Consider the following 17,477-nt stretch of genomic DNA (forward strand, 5'->3'; position numbering starts at 1 on the left):
TACGGTTCTCGGCCTTCTCGGATTAGCTGCACCAGCTCCGGTGAGTACTTCCAATTTATTAATTATATAAGAACAATGTCAAAAGTCAAAGATAGAGCCACGTACAAGGAATCCCCGTTCTTGGATTCTGAAGATACGCGAAACTTCACCTTCGGCAGGCTGTATCGCGCAAACGGTTGGATCTACGGTTTTCTCGTTGAAATTTTTAAGGATCCCGTAACGCAGAAACTCAAAATGGTCCATAGAAGAGGCTGGCACAGATAGAATTGCCATAGGGCCACGCAGAACTATTGTTAAAACCTGTCAGGAACTATAGAACTCCTCGACAACTTTTGAAAAAACCCTATTGTTGAAACATTATCTTCGGCTTTTTAAATAATTCTCAAGGAGTTCTATAGTTCCTTATAGGTTTTAACAATCGTTCTGCTACGCAACATCGTTAAAATATGTATTAAATATGCTGGTGGCATCATACGCTTCAGTGCAGGCAGACATGAGTTGCTTGCTTTTGTCATATTAAACTTACCGCGCTTACATTGTGCGATTGAATTTAGGATTGCAAAGAAAAAAAGTATTTAGGCTATATCAGATGAGCTGTCTCGTTCTAAGTGTTGCTTTGGGAACCAGCGATAAGTAGCGGAGGACTCTGCCCGGCAAGCTACATGTTCGTGATCGCGGTTAATTCGGCCACGACGGGATCCGCATTATCGACGGAGACTATGATCACGTAACTCTACTTTCGGACTCGCCGCTGGGATTCAGCGCCATGCTTTTGGTATCGCCTAAAACCGTAGCGTTGTGCATCTCCCTACTCATCTCTGTTTCAGGCGTTACCAAAAGCATGGCGCTGAATCGCAGTAGCGAGTCCGAAAGTAGAGTTTTGTGATCATCGCCTCCGTCGATAATGCGGATCCCGTCGTGGCCAAGCTAAACGTGAACACGAACGCGTAGCTTGGTGGACAGAGGTTCTCCGCTACTTACCCCTGCTTCCTAACGCAACCCTTAGAGCGAGACCGGGAACTATAGAACTTCTCAAGAACTATTGAAAAAACCTACTGTTAAAATATTTTAAAGACATTTTTAAGAAAGTAGGGTGCCAACAAGAGACCCGTGTAGCACCTCATTTTTTACTAAATATTATTGGATCTTGATTTACTTTCAAAATTTATTCAAAATATAAAACTGAGACTAAATCAAAATCTCGCAGAATATACGGAGCAGATAAAAATTGAATTGAAATTGTACAATATCGAAAATAAATAATGCTCAAATTGACATATTAATAAATTAGGTGTTTAGAACATTAAAATAATTAATTAAATCAATAAAGTAAAATACGAACACTTAGAAATCAGAAATCTTGGCCAAGCATATTTAGAAGTACTGGAAGTTGCCTAAAATTGTGTGCGCGCAAAGTCGTCGCGCAGGACTCGGCAAGTGAGTAAAGCGCGGCAGCGCGCGGACTCGGAGGAGGCACCCAAAAGGAAAGGAAGAAAGGAACTGCGGTGTATAGGTTAAGACTTCACAAAGTCTCCAATTGCAGTCTTCTGTAAGGAGATATTATAAATAGCTCACGGAAATATTCATATATTACACATTCTAATGAATGCCTCTGAAGATTTTAATCATAGCAAAGAAATAATTATGTATCTAAAATCGCATATACAATTTATGTTATGCGTACTAATAATATTTACATCAATAAGACGGGCACTTCGCAAACGGTAAAACAATCGACTAGTTACAATTGCTTATACATTACAGGGTCAAATAAATATAATATTAATAACTATAATTAATAAACTACATAGCCCTTTTTCTTGTACTAACAGCCCGCAAGCGTTATCGTGGAAAGTTCAGTTTACGAGAAACTTTATCATAATAAATAAAAATACATTCAATCTATACTAAACGCTATGTCTTTTATATATGACGGTGAGCCACGTGACGCGGGATTTAATTGCTTAAATTGATTTGACTAGACGCAGTGAAAAAACAGTAAGCACGAGCCTTTCTGATTGTCTAAACTATAACGAACGTGATTCATAATAGCGTATTCTCGTTCATAACTAAAAGAAATACTTGCTGCCACTTGAGCGTATATAAATACGTACATTGCATTCGCGCAACATCTGTATACTAAGTGTCCTCCAATTTTACTTATACGAACACATTTGCTTAAGCTATTGTTTTCTCTCGTAAGAAAAGAAAAATAATATTTCCTAAGTCTCGTGTACGTAACTATTAATGAAGGCCACAAGCTGGTTGTCACGTTAGACAATACCGTTATATAATTGATATTTAATTTGGCGCAATTCGAATTCAAATCTCGGATATTAATTGAATTTGACTATTAGATACTGCTCTCAGCTTTAAAATTGGGATATTAAGAAGTTCTAGCAATTTTTTATGTATTGTCTTAATATTAGGTGACGATCTAAGGTTCTTAGATTTATATTTAATTCATTGGATGATTCGGAGAATAAATAAGTGGAGTGACGTCCCATCCGTCGATATCCTCCGTGGACTGTGCACTGCGTCGAGTAGCGTTTAGCATCAGTGAACTATGTCTAGGACTGCTAGGTGCTGATCTACAGATGACTTGGCCATTAAACTGCCGCCATTTCAAGTTCCTCATCTTCATAGATTCCTGGAGAATCGGTGCAGTTGCTGCTAGGTGATTTTCATCGTCATCGGGAACATCTATTTGAAGGTGTGACGATTTTGATCCTGGTACAAGATCACAGAGCTTCTCTACGCAAGGACAGGAATTGCTAGACGTCCTGGTAGCATCAATAGAATTTATTTTACCGGAGGATGTCAGTTTTCCTTTACAAGGACTATTGTCTGCTATGGATTCCAACGGACTTCCACTTTGACTACTCTTTTGGTCCAAGTGATCAGAACTGGCGAATCGCAGACGCTTTGGAGACTCGCTGGAACAGCGTAAAAACGTCGTCCTGGTTAGAGACTTATTCTTCAGTGAACTCCTGGGTACTAGAGGATCAGCCGCTGATAATTTTTTTTGAGGATCTGTACGTCGTGCTATGCGATCCTGTGTACGTTTCTCTCGAAGAACTGGATCTTCGCCAATTAGCCAATACGTAGTACGATCTCCTTTTCCTTTCATTGAGACTATACCACGTTCGATCAAGGTGAAACCACCCAATTCATCCAAGAGCTTCTTGGTCTCTGCACTGCAGTGGATCTTCAAGGCTGTTTAGAATTTTGGTAAATGAAATAATTACAAGTGAACACTCTTTGTTTTTAAATCAAAGCTACTTACGCAGACCTGTGGATTCCATACGACTAGCTGTGTTTACTGTGTCACCGAATAGACAATAACGTGGCATCTTTAATCCTACGACTCCAGCACATACAGGACCTTTTTTTTTAAACCATAATATAATAATTATTCTATAATAAGAATACAATAAAACTTAACTATACTGAATATCTCACCGGAATGAATGCCAATTCTTAATTGAAGCTTCTCCAAAGGTCTGTGTCTAATAGTAAACTGTTTGATAGCATTCAAAAGGCACAAAGACATACTGGCTATTTCTGCAGCATGTTGAATACCATTTCGAACAGGTAAGCCACTGACCTAAAGTAAAAATATATAATCAAGCAAGATACATTAAATTATCAATAATGATAAATGAACACCAAACGTTAAACTTACAACCATATAAGCATCGCCAATAGTCTCCACTTTGTACACGTCATTGTTCTCAACAGTAGAATCGAAACACGTATACAAATCGTTTAAGAAATCGACAACCTGCAGCGGCGTACTTTCTGCGGACATGGACGTGAACCCAACGATATCACTGAAGTAGATAGTAACGCAATCAAAACTTTCCGCTTCCACCTTATGACCCCTTTTTAATTGTTCAGCAACGTAACGCGGTAGCATCTCGTACAGCAATGCATCTATAATGATTAATATCATAGGATATAATAAAATAATATAACAGAGAGATCACTGATTAATTGAATAAATAAAAATTATATTAATTACCCGTCTTCTTCTTCTCTTCGGTTAACTGATCAGTTCTCTCATCCACAAGAGCTTCCAAGTTATTAGCATACTTCTCCATCATAGCCATCATATTATCAAATATATTTGGTTTCCTATTGAATCAATCAAATTAAAACCTGACACTGTGATCGATGCTCACTAATCATCAATATAAACTTACATTCCCTTCCTCAATGGTCTCAATTTATTTCTAATGACTTTGAAGTCCGGCCTATCCTCAGGATCCTCAGACCAGCATTCGATAAGGCAATCACGTACAAAATCAAAACAGTTCTCCAGCTGATCTAACGGTGGTCTGTACGGAGGTTCAGCGGTGATGATCTCCCGTGTGATCACTCTCTGGAGAATTTCAGGAGCGGACAATTGGGTAACACCGAACGGTCCATGACGTCCTTGCAGCTCGTAAAGTACAATGGCGAAAGAGTACACGTCGCCTTTCTGATAATCTCTCGGCGACGGTTCGATGGTACGTTGAGAACGAAGTAATTCTGGTGCACGGTATAACAATCCTGGAAACCCGTACCAACCGTAGAAATCGAATAGTTATCGTGAATGGACGCGTGGGAGAGTTCAATGGTTTTTGTCTACAGCAACAAAGAAAAAAGAAAACAAGTCCTTGGAACCGATCACGTTAAAAAGTTTTCTTATGGATTCCATAGAGACCATTGTCATTTTTTATAGTAAAAACTTTGACAATTCCCTTGGACTCGAATCAAGATACTGAATTGACTAGTTTTTTTTTTTTGGTAGATTAATGACATTACTTTTTCTTTTTATAACAAACTAGTTTTCGTTACCTTGATATTTCTTCATTATATCCTCAGGATCGCATTCGGCGTCTCTTTTAAACTCGCGCAGACCAAAATCCGTGAGTTTCACGACCCATCGTGAATCTACCAGGCAGTTTGATGTACTCAGGGAGCCATGATACTTGATGACGGATTCGTGAAGGTAAATCATGCCCTGAAATTAATGAATACGTTACTTTATACGACCGGGCAGTGGATAGAAAATGATACGGATGCTGCGAGTCGTTGAAAACATACTCTTATGATATCGCCAACCAGAGAAGCCATAAACATATTGTCCAGTTTGATATCCTCGTTCTCAAGAATGTCCTGTTAAAATTTAAATTAGCAATAACAATGGAAAGTAGAATATATAGAGAAATATGGGTACAATGAATATATTCAGGAAGTATCTATCTGAAGTGATACCTTGAGACTTCCTCGTGCACAGTACTCTACGACGATGCATATATTAGGAGGATCCGTACAAGCACCGATAAAAGCATTCAGATTGTCATGACGTAAATCCCTTAACTGAAATTTAAAAAAAAATTCACAAATTTTGCATTTTATTGTATATACAGTTTGAGCACGATTATAATGGAGAGCTTACTATTTTTAATTCCTTCTTCATCTCACGGGTGATCTCTATAGATTTCTTTCGGATCTTCTTCACGGCAAATATTCTACCCTTGTAAACACCCACTTGAGTATAAATCATTGAGTATCTGAAGTCAGCATCCGGATTTGAGCTCAGAGATACTTGACTCGTTCTAACGACAGGCTGGGAATTCGTCTTCAAAAAAAAAGAATCATTGATGGATAATGATTAAACATTACTTGGGATTGAAAGCTCAGTAGAATTATACCTTGGCATTATTTTTCGAGACGTTCTCTTGACTAGGTTGATCCTTTTGCTCCTTTATTTGGATATCCTTGTAATTGACTTTCCATAAAAGTGAGTCAAGTTCCTGTTCGTATTTCCAGTTCCTGTAGAGCACCAGGACCACGGCCGTAAGGACCAATAACAGTCCTCCAGTAATTCCACCGACGATTTCTCCCGTGTGCGCTAGCGAATCGAAAGCTTGCGACTTAATCGTGGTATAAATTGTAAGCTCAGGATTCTAAGGGAAGCCACGAAGAGCTTAGCCTGGTTAGAATTACTTCGGGAAAGCTGAAGATAGTCTACCAATAAGTATACCTATATATATATTTGTATATAAACTTACAGAAACAGCAATGTACTGACAATTGATTAAAGAGTACAGTATAAAATTGCTATACAACTTTTTAAGTCTTAGAGTCATGCAAAAGCTTGAACTTCGTTCAAACCGATTTTTTTATTTTGGTGGGCAGCCTTAAGATTTTCCAAAATATCATCAAGTTGCGGTTACGTAGCAGTCATGAATTTCATGATTTTTCTCGCTCGTTTTATTTATGGTCGTGACTACTGGAATGTTGCCAAGCTCGAAAGCTCTCAGTCGATTACCAGGCCATCGGTTTTACCTTCATAACAAATAGTACTTTTAATACTCACTACGGCACTTTTCGCCATGGTAACCACAGTGAGGTTCAGCAATGGGAGGACCACTTCCAATCCAGGAAATATTTTTAGTCAATTGAAGCTTCTGCAAGCACATGACATAAGATTCAGAATTATTTGTCATATTCTTAAATAAAGTTCTTTTGGTCACTTGGATCATTACAGGCAGACTCGTGCTTCGTTCCTTGCCCACGAAGTAGCCTATGGGATAAAGTCCATGGCCTTTTGGGGGATGATTGTCCAGAGCAATAACGGTATAATTTCCTTCAGCATCTCCGTTTTCGTCCATGTACACCATGTAACTGCAAGAAACCCATAAAACATCCGTAATAAACGAAGTGTACCATTAATCAGAATATGAGCCAGGTTGAAACCAAAAACTCGACTCTTCCTTATCAATCCCATAAAACCTACCCCATGGCGCTGTAATAGTGAACACCACGAAGTGCCGCAACCATTTCACGTCCATTTCTTGGATCACGTCTTTCATCCAGTGCTTGAAGCAGAGTCCTCACATAGAGATGTACCGCGTCATGTAGATAAGCAGTCTCTGGCACGATCTGCCTTATAACCCAATAGATTGATAAATAAATAAATTAATTCAACGAAAGAAAAACCCGTCTAAGATAATTAAATATAAAGTAATACTTAAAAAAAAATTTGTCAACGTATTTTCTAATATTTCTTTAGTCACCTGAACAATACCTCCAGCATCGGCAAGTGGATTGGTAAAATTGAAAGGTGGCATCTCCCGGTAATGATTAACCAATCTGGTAAAATTTTGAAAATTCTTAGGTGCAGATGCGACTATACTGAAGTAACTACGAAAGGCACGCAGTACCCAGTGATCCATATTCTTTCGCAACAAACCACGTAGATACTTGTGAGGTTTATCTTCGTCGTACTGTTCAATGTCCACCCCGACCACCCAGTACTCTCCTATAAGAAAAGACAATGTTAAAAGATAAATTTTAAACAATATCAATCAACTTTTAAAATTATTAAAACTTTCACAATAATTCTTACCCTGATCCAGGAGGTGCTTCTCGTCGAGAGCCATGAGTAATCCCATGTGCTCATAATAATTTCCCAGGATCACGTATACTGCAACAGAAAGTGAATAGATGCCGATGCGGGTGATCGTAATGCGAAGTAACAAGTGTTACCATCATCAAGGAATCGACTGGAATGCGGGTTTGTTCGGCTCAATTACGAAACTGTACCTAATCGAAAACTATGCAGGCTGTTTAATTGACTTTCTCGTAGACGAGGGATATTCGGCGATAATCCCTATAAACTATATATATCCCCACGTTAAACCTGAACAAATAATAAATTCTAGTCCCCATTATTAAACCAGGTATACCCACTTCGTGTCTCCAGGTAAGTCTCCTGCACGTGCTTGTGAAACGGATTGTTCATGTAATTAACATGATACGGTTCGTCCCAGCAGCGTAAAAAATTTACGTCAATCCCAGCAGCTTCTAAAGACGACAAAATCGTTTTGGCTACCGTAGGCATCCTGTTGAATTCGAACTGACTGGAATTCATATACATGAACGTTACCTAGAAAGCAAAAATTCGTGTATCCTTAATACCACTCTTTTCGTTAACATTTCGCCCTGGGCTTTATTTTTTATGTAATACCATAGAGCGATTAATAAGGGTAATTACTTTGGTCCAGTTGAAGGCTAATAGCACGGAAACGACAGATTTCGAGATCTGCGTGTCCGGAGGCCGTGTTCTCGCGAAAGTAGGGAACTCTCTCTTGTCCGACGTTTCATGATGGGTACAAAACTATAAAAAGAAAAGAAAAAAGATAATTGAAGGGTATTCTTTAAAATGGTCGAGAATATCATAAGGGTGTATACTGAGCAAATATCTTGACTGGTTTATTAGAGAAATTAATTGGAAGAGTCTACCAAGACGTTATTAAACAATGCAAAAGGTAACTAGATAACGCAATGACATTTAAACAAATACTAGATATGCAACCTTGTTTCCAGGTTGATTTATAAATTAACAGGAATTACGTTCTATAGTTAAATTAGATTTATTCCGTATAGTGTATATGCATATGAACTGTATAGTATGCCAGTGTGCACAATATCAAGGCGATTTCCTTCTTCCGGTCAAAAAATTCTGATAAGTCTGGTTCTCTGATTGTATCTCACCAAGCACGCTGCCCTGACCAGGAAATTGTTGTGGATAAAGGAATGGCTACTGAGCACGAGCCAGAAGCAATACTGTGAATTTAGCAGCTAAATGTTTTAGGTTAAGTACGTTAATCATTTTGAATCTAAGAAATCCTTAGTGAATTTCTAAGTAGTTACTTATGACTGTATTAGGAAGAAGGATGGATATGGATTTTCACTGACTCACATAAGAGATCATGGGAATGTTGAAAGCAGCAGCCATACGACCTTCGTGAACGCAAGTCTCCTGGGGTCCTATATAAGCACTAATGTTCCTGGTCCAGAGATTAGCTGTAACCAGGATGCTGGTATCCTCCTCGCCGTAGGTCTCAGCCACGAGAAAGTCCAGCTTGTGCCCACGTCTGGCAAGTTCACCGGCGTTGACCTGGAATCAAGGGAAACCCAAGAATTTTACGACCCTTGGACCGTTATCACGTTTCTACTGACTGTTATGCTCTTATGCAGGCTAAGAAAGGTCTGCGGTATTTACTTGCTATATGGAACACGATAATAAAGATACCAGGCTGCTATTTACTTCTTGTATAATTATCAAAAGTCATTATATTTATTTCTCAAAGAATGTGGATAATTGGACTCTGTTTAATACATTTGGTACCAATGAACTTGTGATTTTTTTTTTGATTGCATCTTTCCCACATGACGTTTATGGGAATTTTATTCCATGAAAGCCATATGCCAAGCATGAATATCAGTATGCCTTGCGGTCATCAGCCTAATGGTTCCAAGTATCAGTTTTCAAGAGAGCAACCATCTTCTTCTTATTATTATACTTCTTCTTTGTAACAAGGAATTGACTTGATTGTCGCTTTCATTCTATGGGAATGAATGGAAGTTCAGTGCATCATCTTGAGAGTTGTATACTTTTCCCAAAGTACAATAGATACTCGCTCTTCTGCATAGATGCCTTTCATGATACTCCTTACAATAAAGTAAAAGACAAGTCACAATTTTGTTGATGTACACAAAGTCCAGTATAGATAAAGAAGCTCACAACCGGTTTTTATGGTTTGCTAATACTAATAAGTGCTAAATTCAAACAGTATATGATATATAGTGTGTTATTTAAATTCCCATTAACATATTATATCCATCATACTATCTCCTATGATAATATCTCTCCCAATACACAATTTTGCACTAGGTGCCCAAGAAGACTGTATTAACGTTACCTCCTTAACGGCGAGCGTGATGGCACCAGAAATTCGATATCCTGGTCTTTGATATTCAAAGTCTCCAGGTCGTCTCTTCGACCCGGTAATGTATCCTAGTGTGAAGGTTTCAGCAATTGCTAAGAGGATGCTGTCAGGCATCAAGATGGGAATAGCCACCAGTAGGAGACAGACCCTCTCCAGTTGTACCAGAAGCATTACCGTGTGCCAAACTGAAAACTATTAGAGCATATAAAAATATACGAACAAAAAACTCAATAAGTATATCCATTAAATTATTGATTAATGAGACGATCGAAATCAGCTGGTTGCAAGAGGGTACCCAGGAACGTCGAATAAGACTTCCGGGTTCCGGTAATGGATAAAACCGATAAAAGCCACGGGGTAGCACTAAGTCCAAAAGAAAACCTAGAGAGTCCCGCAACTCGATGTGCGAAATAGTTTTCCTGTGGAAATTTCCAAGCCATTTCTTCCGGTGGAGAATTCATCGTTTTTTTTTACTCTTTTTCTCAAATCTCAGTGTCTCTTCTCCTTTGTCTTGCATTGGTCTTTTCACCCTCGGAGACGCGAACGATTCCTCGTCTCCTCTTGGTATTATTAATAATACGCTCTTAGGTCTATTTTCATGGTACGTCAAAGCGTCGAGGTCGTCAGACAGCCTTTAAATATATGATCAGAACTTACGTAATCCTGCCGACTGAGCAGTAGTAAGAGAAAGATGTCTACGAATTAAGAGTCTTCTTGATAATTGCTTTCTCCCGTACGTCAAAATCACTTAACGCGATCTCAATAGCTAAATTGACAAAATCTCATGCAGAATCGCACCTGACCATGGATTCATTTAACACTGTTTAGATATACGTAACGTAAAAAGAAATTCGCTTTGCATTGCAGATAATCCGAGGACGCGTTCCAGAAAATATGCGTGACTCTAACCGGATGTCCATTAAAATGCAAGCACTGACTTATCATAAGCAAGATAACAGTATAGAAGGTGTATGTTGGGTATGGAGAAATGTTAAAAACATAAAAATATCCAAATATAGAATCGATTGATCGAGAGTCATTAGGTTAGAAAAGCAATCAAATGAATTTATATTCCATAAATTGTCAATCAATGTATTTCCGGTATAGGAAATATTTACATAACAGTATCACATAGGAATACGTTCACAGGATTTCATTGGATGGGCTCTAACGGTTTGTAGAAAAAATTATCCTCGTGAAGAGTTATTTCAAGGAAGAGAGTAAGAGAGAGACGCGTATAACACGTAAACCCTATCCATTCGAAGAGAAAGAAATATCGAAGAACTTGAAGGCGACGCTACGAGCGTCTCGCAAAATGTGGGACGTCGTGCGTTGTTACGACAGACGCGTAGAGCGATAATTCGTTTGAGATAACCTGTCTGAGGAATTCCGCAGAATGTATTAAGTTTCGAAGGCTCGCAAAAGGGAATCGTCGTCAATAAGAAATGAGAGCGTGACTGCGTTGTCGCTTATTAAGAATCGCCTAAAGGCTGATAGACGAATTGAAATACCTGATCAATTTACATTGAACACGACGGCCTGTCTGAGTCAGTTTAAAACTAACACTCATCGATCCGTGAATTTAGCTGAGACGGGGACCGAACTACCGTGAATATAAATTACGTGCTAAAGACGAGAAAAAATCATTAAGGATCCGTGATACTTCAGGCTGCTCCATTATGACTTCCTTGATATTATTATTCTTCTTTTATTCTCGTAAAACGACCAGGATCCTTTTCATCGAAGTTGACTGTGCAGCCAGTGATGCAGAAATAGACGACTTTATCCAAGCCAGTTTCCAATTCTCATTTCATTCCATTTCGTTTTCTATTCTTCAGTGAAATTTATGATCTGGAAATGATCGTCCGATGAAAGGAGAGATATATATTCGTCGAGGTGCAGATCGATTTGTAATTAACCAATTTAATTAAGGCTAGATTATTTCCAAGATTAGCGCAAGTTCACGCACCCGTAAAGCTTCCTGATAAGTTTCAGCCTTGGCCGAGCTTTTGGTGGGACACTTTTTCAACTTCTCTCTCTCTCTCTCTCGCACTCGTTGGAGATATTCAAATTATAATGATAAGAGTCTAAGATTCGTTGGCAAATCATTAATTCACATGGAATTGCTAATGTCAAAGTTCCTTTTTGGGCAATAACGTTAACTTGCACGCGACTCAGCTTGACTTTACTTTCTTATATGGAGTCCACGTGGCACTGGCGTTACTATCATCAAAGCGTATCAAGAATCATTGATACTTAAAGTCAGTCTTAAAAAAGACAAACGAGTTTGTACGATAGTTGTCCAAAATAAAAAAAGTCTTTCCTGCTCCAATAAAATAAATCTTCGTAGGCGACTTCATTTCCATTCTTCTATTTTTTGTTTTATCCGCGTGAGATCCCTGAGAATAAAAAACGATAAATAAGTCTATATTTATAATTGAAAAGCAAATGGTGTAACCGATATATATCAGTATGAACACTATAGACAGGTGGTACAGTAGAGAAAGATCAAGTGTCAAGCAGACTGCGAACGTTATCTTCATCTGACAATGCAGATGAAAATATTTTGACATTAGTAACCAATAGTCACACGGCATATATAGGGTGATCCACTATATAAATCCTGATAAGTAAAATTAGAATCGTTATTAGGGCGCCTTTCTAAGCTCAAGTTTCTGATTCCTTAAGGCCATAGTGGTATTGGGGGTCCCACTCAAGTAAATGCCCTCTATTACATATGTACAGCGTGTCGTGGACACGAGGCCTATATTTAGACGATACTCGAGTGCTAGGTACACACAGTAGCCATGGGTACACAAATATTGCCAGTGCGTGAGAATCTTTTCCAAGGTTTTGCGCGATGGGCTATAAAAAAAGCCACAGACAGACATGCCGGACAAAAGTAATTGGGAATCAAGAGTAAAAGAATTACCATAAGCATAACGAAGTAGACGGGACAGAGTAAATCGACTGTGAGAGCGTATGATATGTACGATGGGAGTTCTGATGAAATTTTCAAAGAGGATTTAAGAAAAAGTACGAAATTTTACTATACTTATGACGAAAGCACTTTCCTCGATGAAACCGACAAATCCTTCTTACTATTCCCATATTTTTCCCCACTGGTACGTCGCTTTGTATAGGGTCAGTAAGGGATGAGTATTTTCCCACGGATCCGCAAGCTGGTAACAGAGAGAGAGGAGAGAGAGAGAGAGAGAGAGAGAGAGAGAGAGAAAAGTATCGTTCATGGATATTGTGAAAGTACTCACTGATCGGATAAGGATCTATTCCATTGCCTAACATCGACACGGTAATACAGTAATAAGGTGATATTACGTGATAGGATAATGTCTGTCGTATAAATTCACCAGCAGTTACAGTACAAGAGTACGTTATGTTTGCTACTGACATTAATTTCTGTTAATTAGAGTTCATTAAGATGAATCGTCGCAATTTACAAGATCCGATTTCGTGTTGTCCCATGTAACTTTTAAGGCTCTCTTGACGTTCCAATTGGACCGGCTTGTCCTATAGTTTGATGGTCAAAAACCAATCTGGTAACTTTTCACTAAATTGTACAACTGGTGTTTCCACATATGTGAATTCTTGAATGAAACATGATCGAATAAATATATTCGTTACCTTCTGTATGATATTTATAAAAGAAAAAGAAGCTCACCGAATATCCAGTTTACGTTGTATCCTCGTCAACAATCTGTCATTCGTATTGATTAACACTTCACCACTGATATTGAATGACGTTTGAATTTCAGTAAATAATCACCGTCTGGTTTAAAGCGTTTCATTCTACTCCACAGTTCTTTGACACTGCCATATTTTACTAGTAACTGCCGACGACTCTCAGGGACTGAAAATAAAATTTTCAAATTGCCTCGTCAATTCAACGAATCGCGCGCTAACGACCTAATATATTTATGACGAGCAACTGTAAAATTCAGCAAATTCCAAGGATGGTACGGAAAGCAAAATTCGTAGTAAATGGTGGCGCCAGAACGATTCATTCACAAACTTCACTTATGAAGCGAACACGTGGTGTTATTTATATAGACAGTAACTACTGTACAAAACTTCAGTAATCAAATTGAAAATGATAAATTAACTAACAGTATTGAAACACAGTTAAAGTATAACAATCAACCTGTAAAATATATTACAGTGAAAATCGCATGCGGAGGGTTGTCAGGTGCAGAGCGACACGAAGACCGAACAGTAGTGAACGGCGTGCGCGGCCAGACTGCCATCAGTTGAACAGATCATCAGAGTTTTCATGGCGCTCTAAGTCCAGGCGCATGTTCGCTGCAAATAGTGGGGTTGAAAATAATTTTTTTTCATGACAATTAATCAATTGCTATTTACCTAATAAATCCAGCTAGCCATCACTTTTTAGCACGTTCCACAATAATAAGATACCTGTATAAGATAAGTATAGTGAGAATAAAAATAATAATAAATAACTTCTCTAAGTACTTAAGTATAGTTACCTAAATATTTCACAGTTGTTAAATAAAGATCCATGATACATTTAGTTGACGACTCCCCAGAATATTACGTAGGATGACTAAGCATCCAAGTTTCTCTTGATGTATGTAAATCCCCAGAACGTTCAAGATCTCTGCTTTGAAGTGTCAGCCGTACCAAGAGTTGTCAATCTGATTATCTCACTTATGATCATCCAGAAAGTGAGAGACCTAAGCTGTAACTGAGATTGAAATAAAAGAAATCGGTTCACGTCAAGCGTGTGCGATCTGTCTGAGCGACCAAAGTACAAAGAACTTGGCAGCATCCGTTCACCAGCCTCGAAAATTATTACCTTTAGCTTGTACTAGGTGGTCCAGTGACTGATAATGATTGCTATCCTGGCCACGGTAATGAATCATAGATTAAAACAGGATCTCACTCGTTCTCCATGCTTCCTTTTTTTCTCCTCTACGAGCTCCGCGCTCGTTACACAGACAATATGCCGCTGTCGTTTTATTGTTATCTGCATAGTAGTAATATCTGGACAATAAAGTGATTAATGGCCAACAATAACAGACAACTCTGTAAGAGGATTCGTACGTGATCATACACAAGTATGTATCCTGAGCAAAGGTATCAATATACATCACACGATTGGACTTTGACGAATTTACATGTGATGAAATCGCTGAAGAGTGATTGCTATCTACATCGTTATTACCGCATTGTCATTGACATTAACATTATCGTTACAACCAGGACTGGCATAATGAATCAGGAGTACCGCATTGAGTAGGCAGACAACCATTGAGTTAGGTTGGTAGCTTGCTTGGTAGGTAGGTATTATACTCTCTTGGTAACCAGGGTGGAGAAACTATCGACGTGAGAAGAAATGCGAGGGTAATTGCCGGTGTGCGGTAACCAGGGTACGTTCGCTTAAGCGATAGTCTAACGCGAAGCCTTCGACGTGCGGTAATTATAGTAATTACCCTGGGTAACGCGTGAGGTAAGTAAATGCTTATATGTCGAGTTTGGTCGGAGCCTCGGGCAAAATTTTCGTGTAACGTGGATTTTCTGGCATTCCATTGCGTTCCTTTACATTCTCTCCGTCCGGTCGTTCCATCAGGATTGACGACAGAAACCAGTTATCATTAGCAGAGACGTATTGAAAATCCGTCAGCAGGTTCATTTCGTTGGTAATTACACTGTGGATACTATGTATTATCAATAAGTATGGTGTATACTGTCTTGTCTGAAATAAATATATGGTATCGTACTGTAAAAAATTCTGAAGAACGTATACGTAAATTGTGAGTAATTACAGATTATCTCGTTTGAATAATTATTTAATTCTTATAGGTTATGTTAATATTGATTTTTATACCTTCGTATTTACCATCGTCTGAATATTAGGTATATATGTACATACAAATGCATGAGTGTTAATTCGCATTAAATCAATGAGCTTAAAGCCAGTGCATCAATAATGTAAAAGCACCTGTTGAACTATCCGGGTTAAAATCCATCAGGTGCAAAATTCCATCGGGTCAGCAGTGTGTCGCCCACGGCGACCTGTGGCATCCGCTCTAATAGAGCCTGTTAATAACGATCCAGCGCTTTAATAGAAATCTAGGGAAAGAGAAGTCTGTGTGCTCGGTCAATAGGGCTACACTTTACGGCCTTTGCACAAAGGATATTGCCTGGCGGTTCTCGATACGGAATTAAAAGCCCTCTCGCTTTCGATCTCCTATCCTTCGTTACATTCCTCTTCTGTTGATATATCTATATTCAGTTCATGCTGTATAACAGTATCTGACAGCCCTTTGAAAATGCCAGTGACGATATTGCGTCCACGGACAATAATCAGCTGAAAGCTAATTGCGTCTGCAAATAATACCAAAGGAGATCATGGAGTATGCATTTGGAGCAGTTTTGATCTTCCTTAAGAGGTTATCAGGGAAAATGCGGTTTCACAAATTGCAATTTCAAGATTCGGGTATAACCATTTCACGTTGTACTTAACCCAGTTATGCAACTACGAGGAGCAATTCCGTTTGGAATTAAGCCGCGTATGCGAGGACTGATGGAATTGCTTGTATACACACTTGAATGCACACGAGGATCAGATCGATTTCTGAAGAGGATGAAAAATCATTAAAACCTGGGAATACAGAATTTCTGTTTTCTATCGCGTCAATGCTCGTGACACTTTCGTGAGATTTGGGTAGCGGGTGAAATTTATTCTAGGTTATACGCTGACATCGCTTGGATCAGGGTTGATACGTAACAATCGAGTATTATAGGTTAAGGTAGGTACTTGCTTTAAGGCTGCACGAAATTGCCCACAGCTGCGCGTAACTGCAGCCACGATAAGTGTTCACTTGAGAAAGAGATGGGAACGATCGCGTAAAAAGGTGACAGAATGGGGACTTACCGTTGACGACTGATCGATCGCCAGTACTCGCTGTGCAATGGGAATGGGCCACAGTGTAAAAATGTATCCGACATGAAAAGTTGCATAAGAATCACCAGCTCCAGTAGTATCGCATATAACCGATATCGATGTGGAACGTAAACCATAAATCTACCGAAAGAAAGAAAATAGAAAAGATGAAAAAAAAAAGTATAAAAAGAATTCTGCATTCCCATTTGACCCAATAACTTTAAATCGGGACAGCTGTCAGTTTACTTACACCGTATACATTGCATGTACGTTCGTTGTGACCGTACAAAGTTGCATACGAGGGAAATCTTGAAAGCACACGTGAAATTGTAAGCATAGATGTAACACATAAATAACGATCGAACATAACCCAACTCACGTATCCCGTACGAATGCAATAAATGCATTTGCAACTTCTACGGGAAAGTAGGGAACACCCGATTAACCGTCTTCTACTCTTTTGCAACGGTTGGAACGACTACGATGAAGATTATAATCATGATGACAATCTTTACTTGAGTCAGAATAAAAGTTCGCTTCCCTCGTGTTATTCGAAAGTTCCATGAAACTTGTTACCGACGTGGTTGCACGCCCAACAAGGTGATGCGCCCGTGATGTCGCCACAGGCACAGAAGGAGAGCTGCATAAGGACTGGGAACTGGAAGAATGTGGTACGGGAAATTGAGACTGATTTTCATTCAGGCCGCGATATGTTGCACGCACGGTAACGTAAGAGAGTCGACAACGTACTTAAAAGATAGGTAGAG

At 38.9% G+C, this 17,477-nt stretch overlaps 1 protein-coding gene across 4 annotated transcripts; it reads right to left on the reverse strand.

Annotated features, from left to right (window-relative positions):
• Positions 1 to 1,582: 1,582 nt before the first annotated feature.
• On the reverse strand, positions 1,583 to 17,075 carry LOC107269290 (guanylate cyclase 32E). 4 transcript variants are annotated; one of them, XM_025086429.1, is made up of 32 exons: positions 16,961 to 17,075; positions 16,702 to 16,851; positions 15,652 to 16,401; positions 15,257 to 15,519; positions 14,620 to 15,141; positions 14,291 to 14,508; positions 14,166 to 14,219; positions 13,468 to 13,656; positions 13,058 to 13,393; positions 12,839 to 12,970; positions 11,758 to 12,187; positions 11,452 to 11,639; positions 9,762 to 9,980; positions 8,759 to 8,956; positions 8,051 to 8,173; positions 7,747 to 7,942; positions 7,403 to 7,480; positions 7,071 to 7,315; positions 6,791 to 6,936; positions 6,540 to 6,678; positions 6,371 to 6,461; positions 5,703 to 5,902; positions 5,447 to 5,629; positions 5,263 to 5,367; positions 5,092 to 5,163; positions 4,843 to 5,008; positions 4,206 to 4,554; positions 4,025 to 4,137; positions 3,686 to 3,936; positions 3,463 to 3,607; positions 3,287 to 3,385; positions 1,583 to 3,216 (listed from the first exon to the last, which is right to left on the reverse strand). In XM_025086429.1, exons 12-32 carry the CDS (start codon positions 11,464 to 11,466, stop codon positions 2,459 to 2,461), a joined length of 3,891 nt encoding a protein of 1,296 aa, XP_024942197.1. In that variant the 5' UTR covers positions 11,467 to 11,639; positions 11,758 to 12,187; positions 12,839 to 12,970; positions 13,058 to 13,393; positions 13,468 to 13,656; positions 14,166 to 14,219; positions 14,291 to 14,508; positions 14,620 to 15,141; positions 15,257 to 15,519; positions 15,652 to 16,401; positions 16,702 to 16,851; positions 16,961 to 17,075; the 3' UTR covers positions 1,583 to 2,458. The 4 variants fall into 4 exon arrangements, with proteins under 4 accessions (XP_024942197.1, XP_024942198.1, XP_024942199.1 ...); XM_025086430.1 differs by lacking the exons at positions 14,166 to 14,219; positions 14,291 to 14,508; positions 14,620 to 15,141; ... (2 more) ...; positions 16,702 to 16,851; positions 16,961 to 17,075 and adding an exon at positions 13,964 to 14,047 and having other exon boundaries at positions 12,844 to 12,970; XM_025086431.1 differs by lacking the exons at positions 14,166 to 14,219; positions 14,291 to 14,508; positions 14,620 to 15,141; ... (2 more) ...; positions 16,702 to 16,851; positions 16,961 to 17,075 and adding an exon at positions 13,948 to 14,039 and having other exon boundaries at positions 12,844 to 12,970.
• Positions 17,076 to 17,477: the final 402 nt, after the last annotated feature.

Source organism: Cephus cinctus, unplaced genomic scaffold, assembly GCF_000341935.2.
Source record: "Cephus cinctus unplaced genomic scaffold, Ccin1 Ccin1_scaffold0617, whole genome shotgun sequence".
Lineage (NCBI taxonomy): Eukaryota > Metazoa > Arthropoda > Insecta > Hymenoptera > Cephidae > Cephus > Cephus cinctus.

Excerpts from the sequence above, each read along its gene's own strand:
- LOC107269290 (XM_025086429.1), bottom strand. Across the intron at positions 5,630-5,702 it reads TCTCGAAAAATAATGCCAAG|ACGAATTCCCAGCCTGTCGT; the intron begins GTATAATTCTAC and ends TTTTTTTTGAAG. Across the intron at positions 3,386-3,462 it reads AAGAATTGGCATTCATTCCG|GTCCTGTATGTGCTGGAGTC; the intron begins GTGAGATATTCA and ends TTAAAAAAAAAG.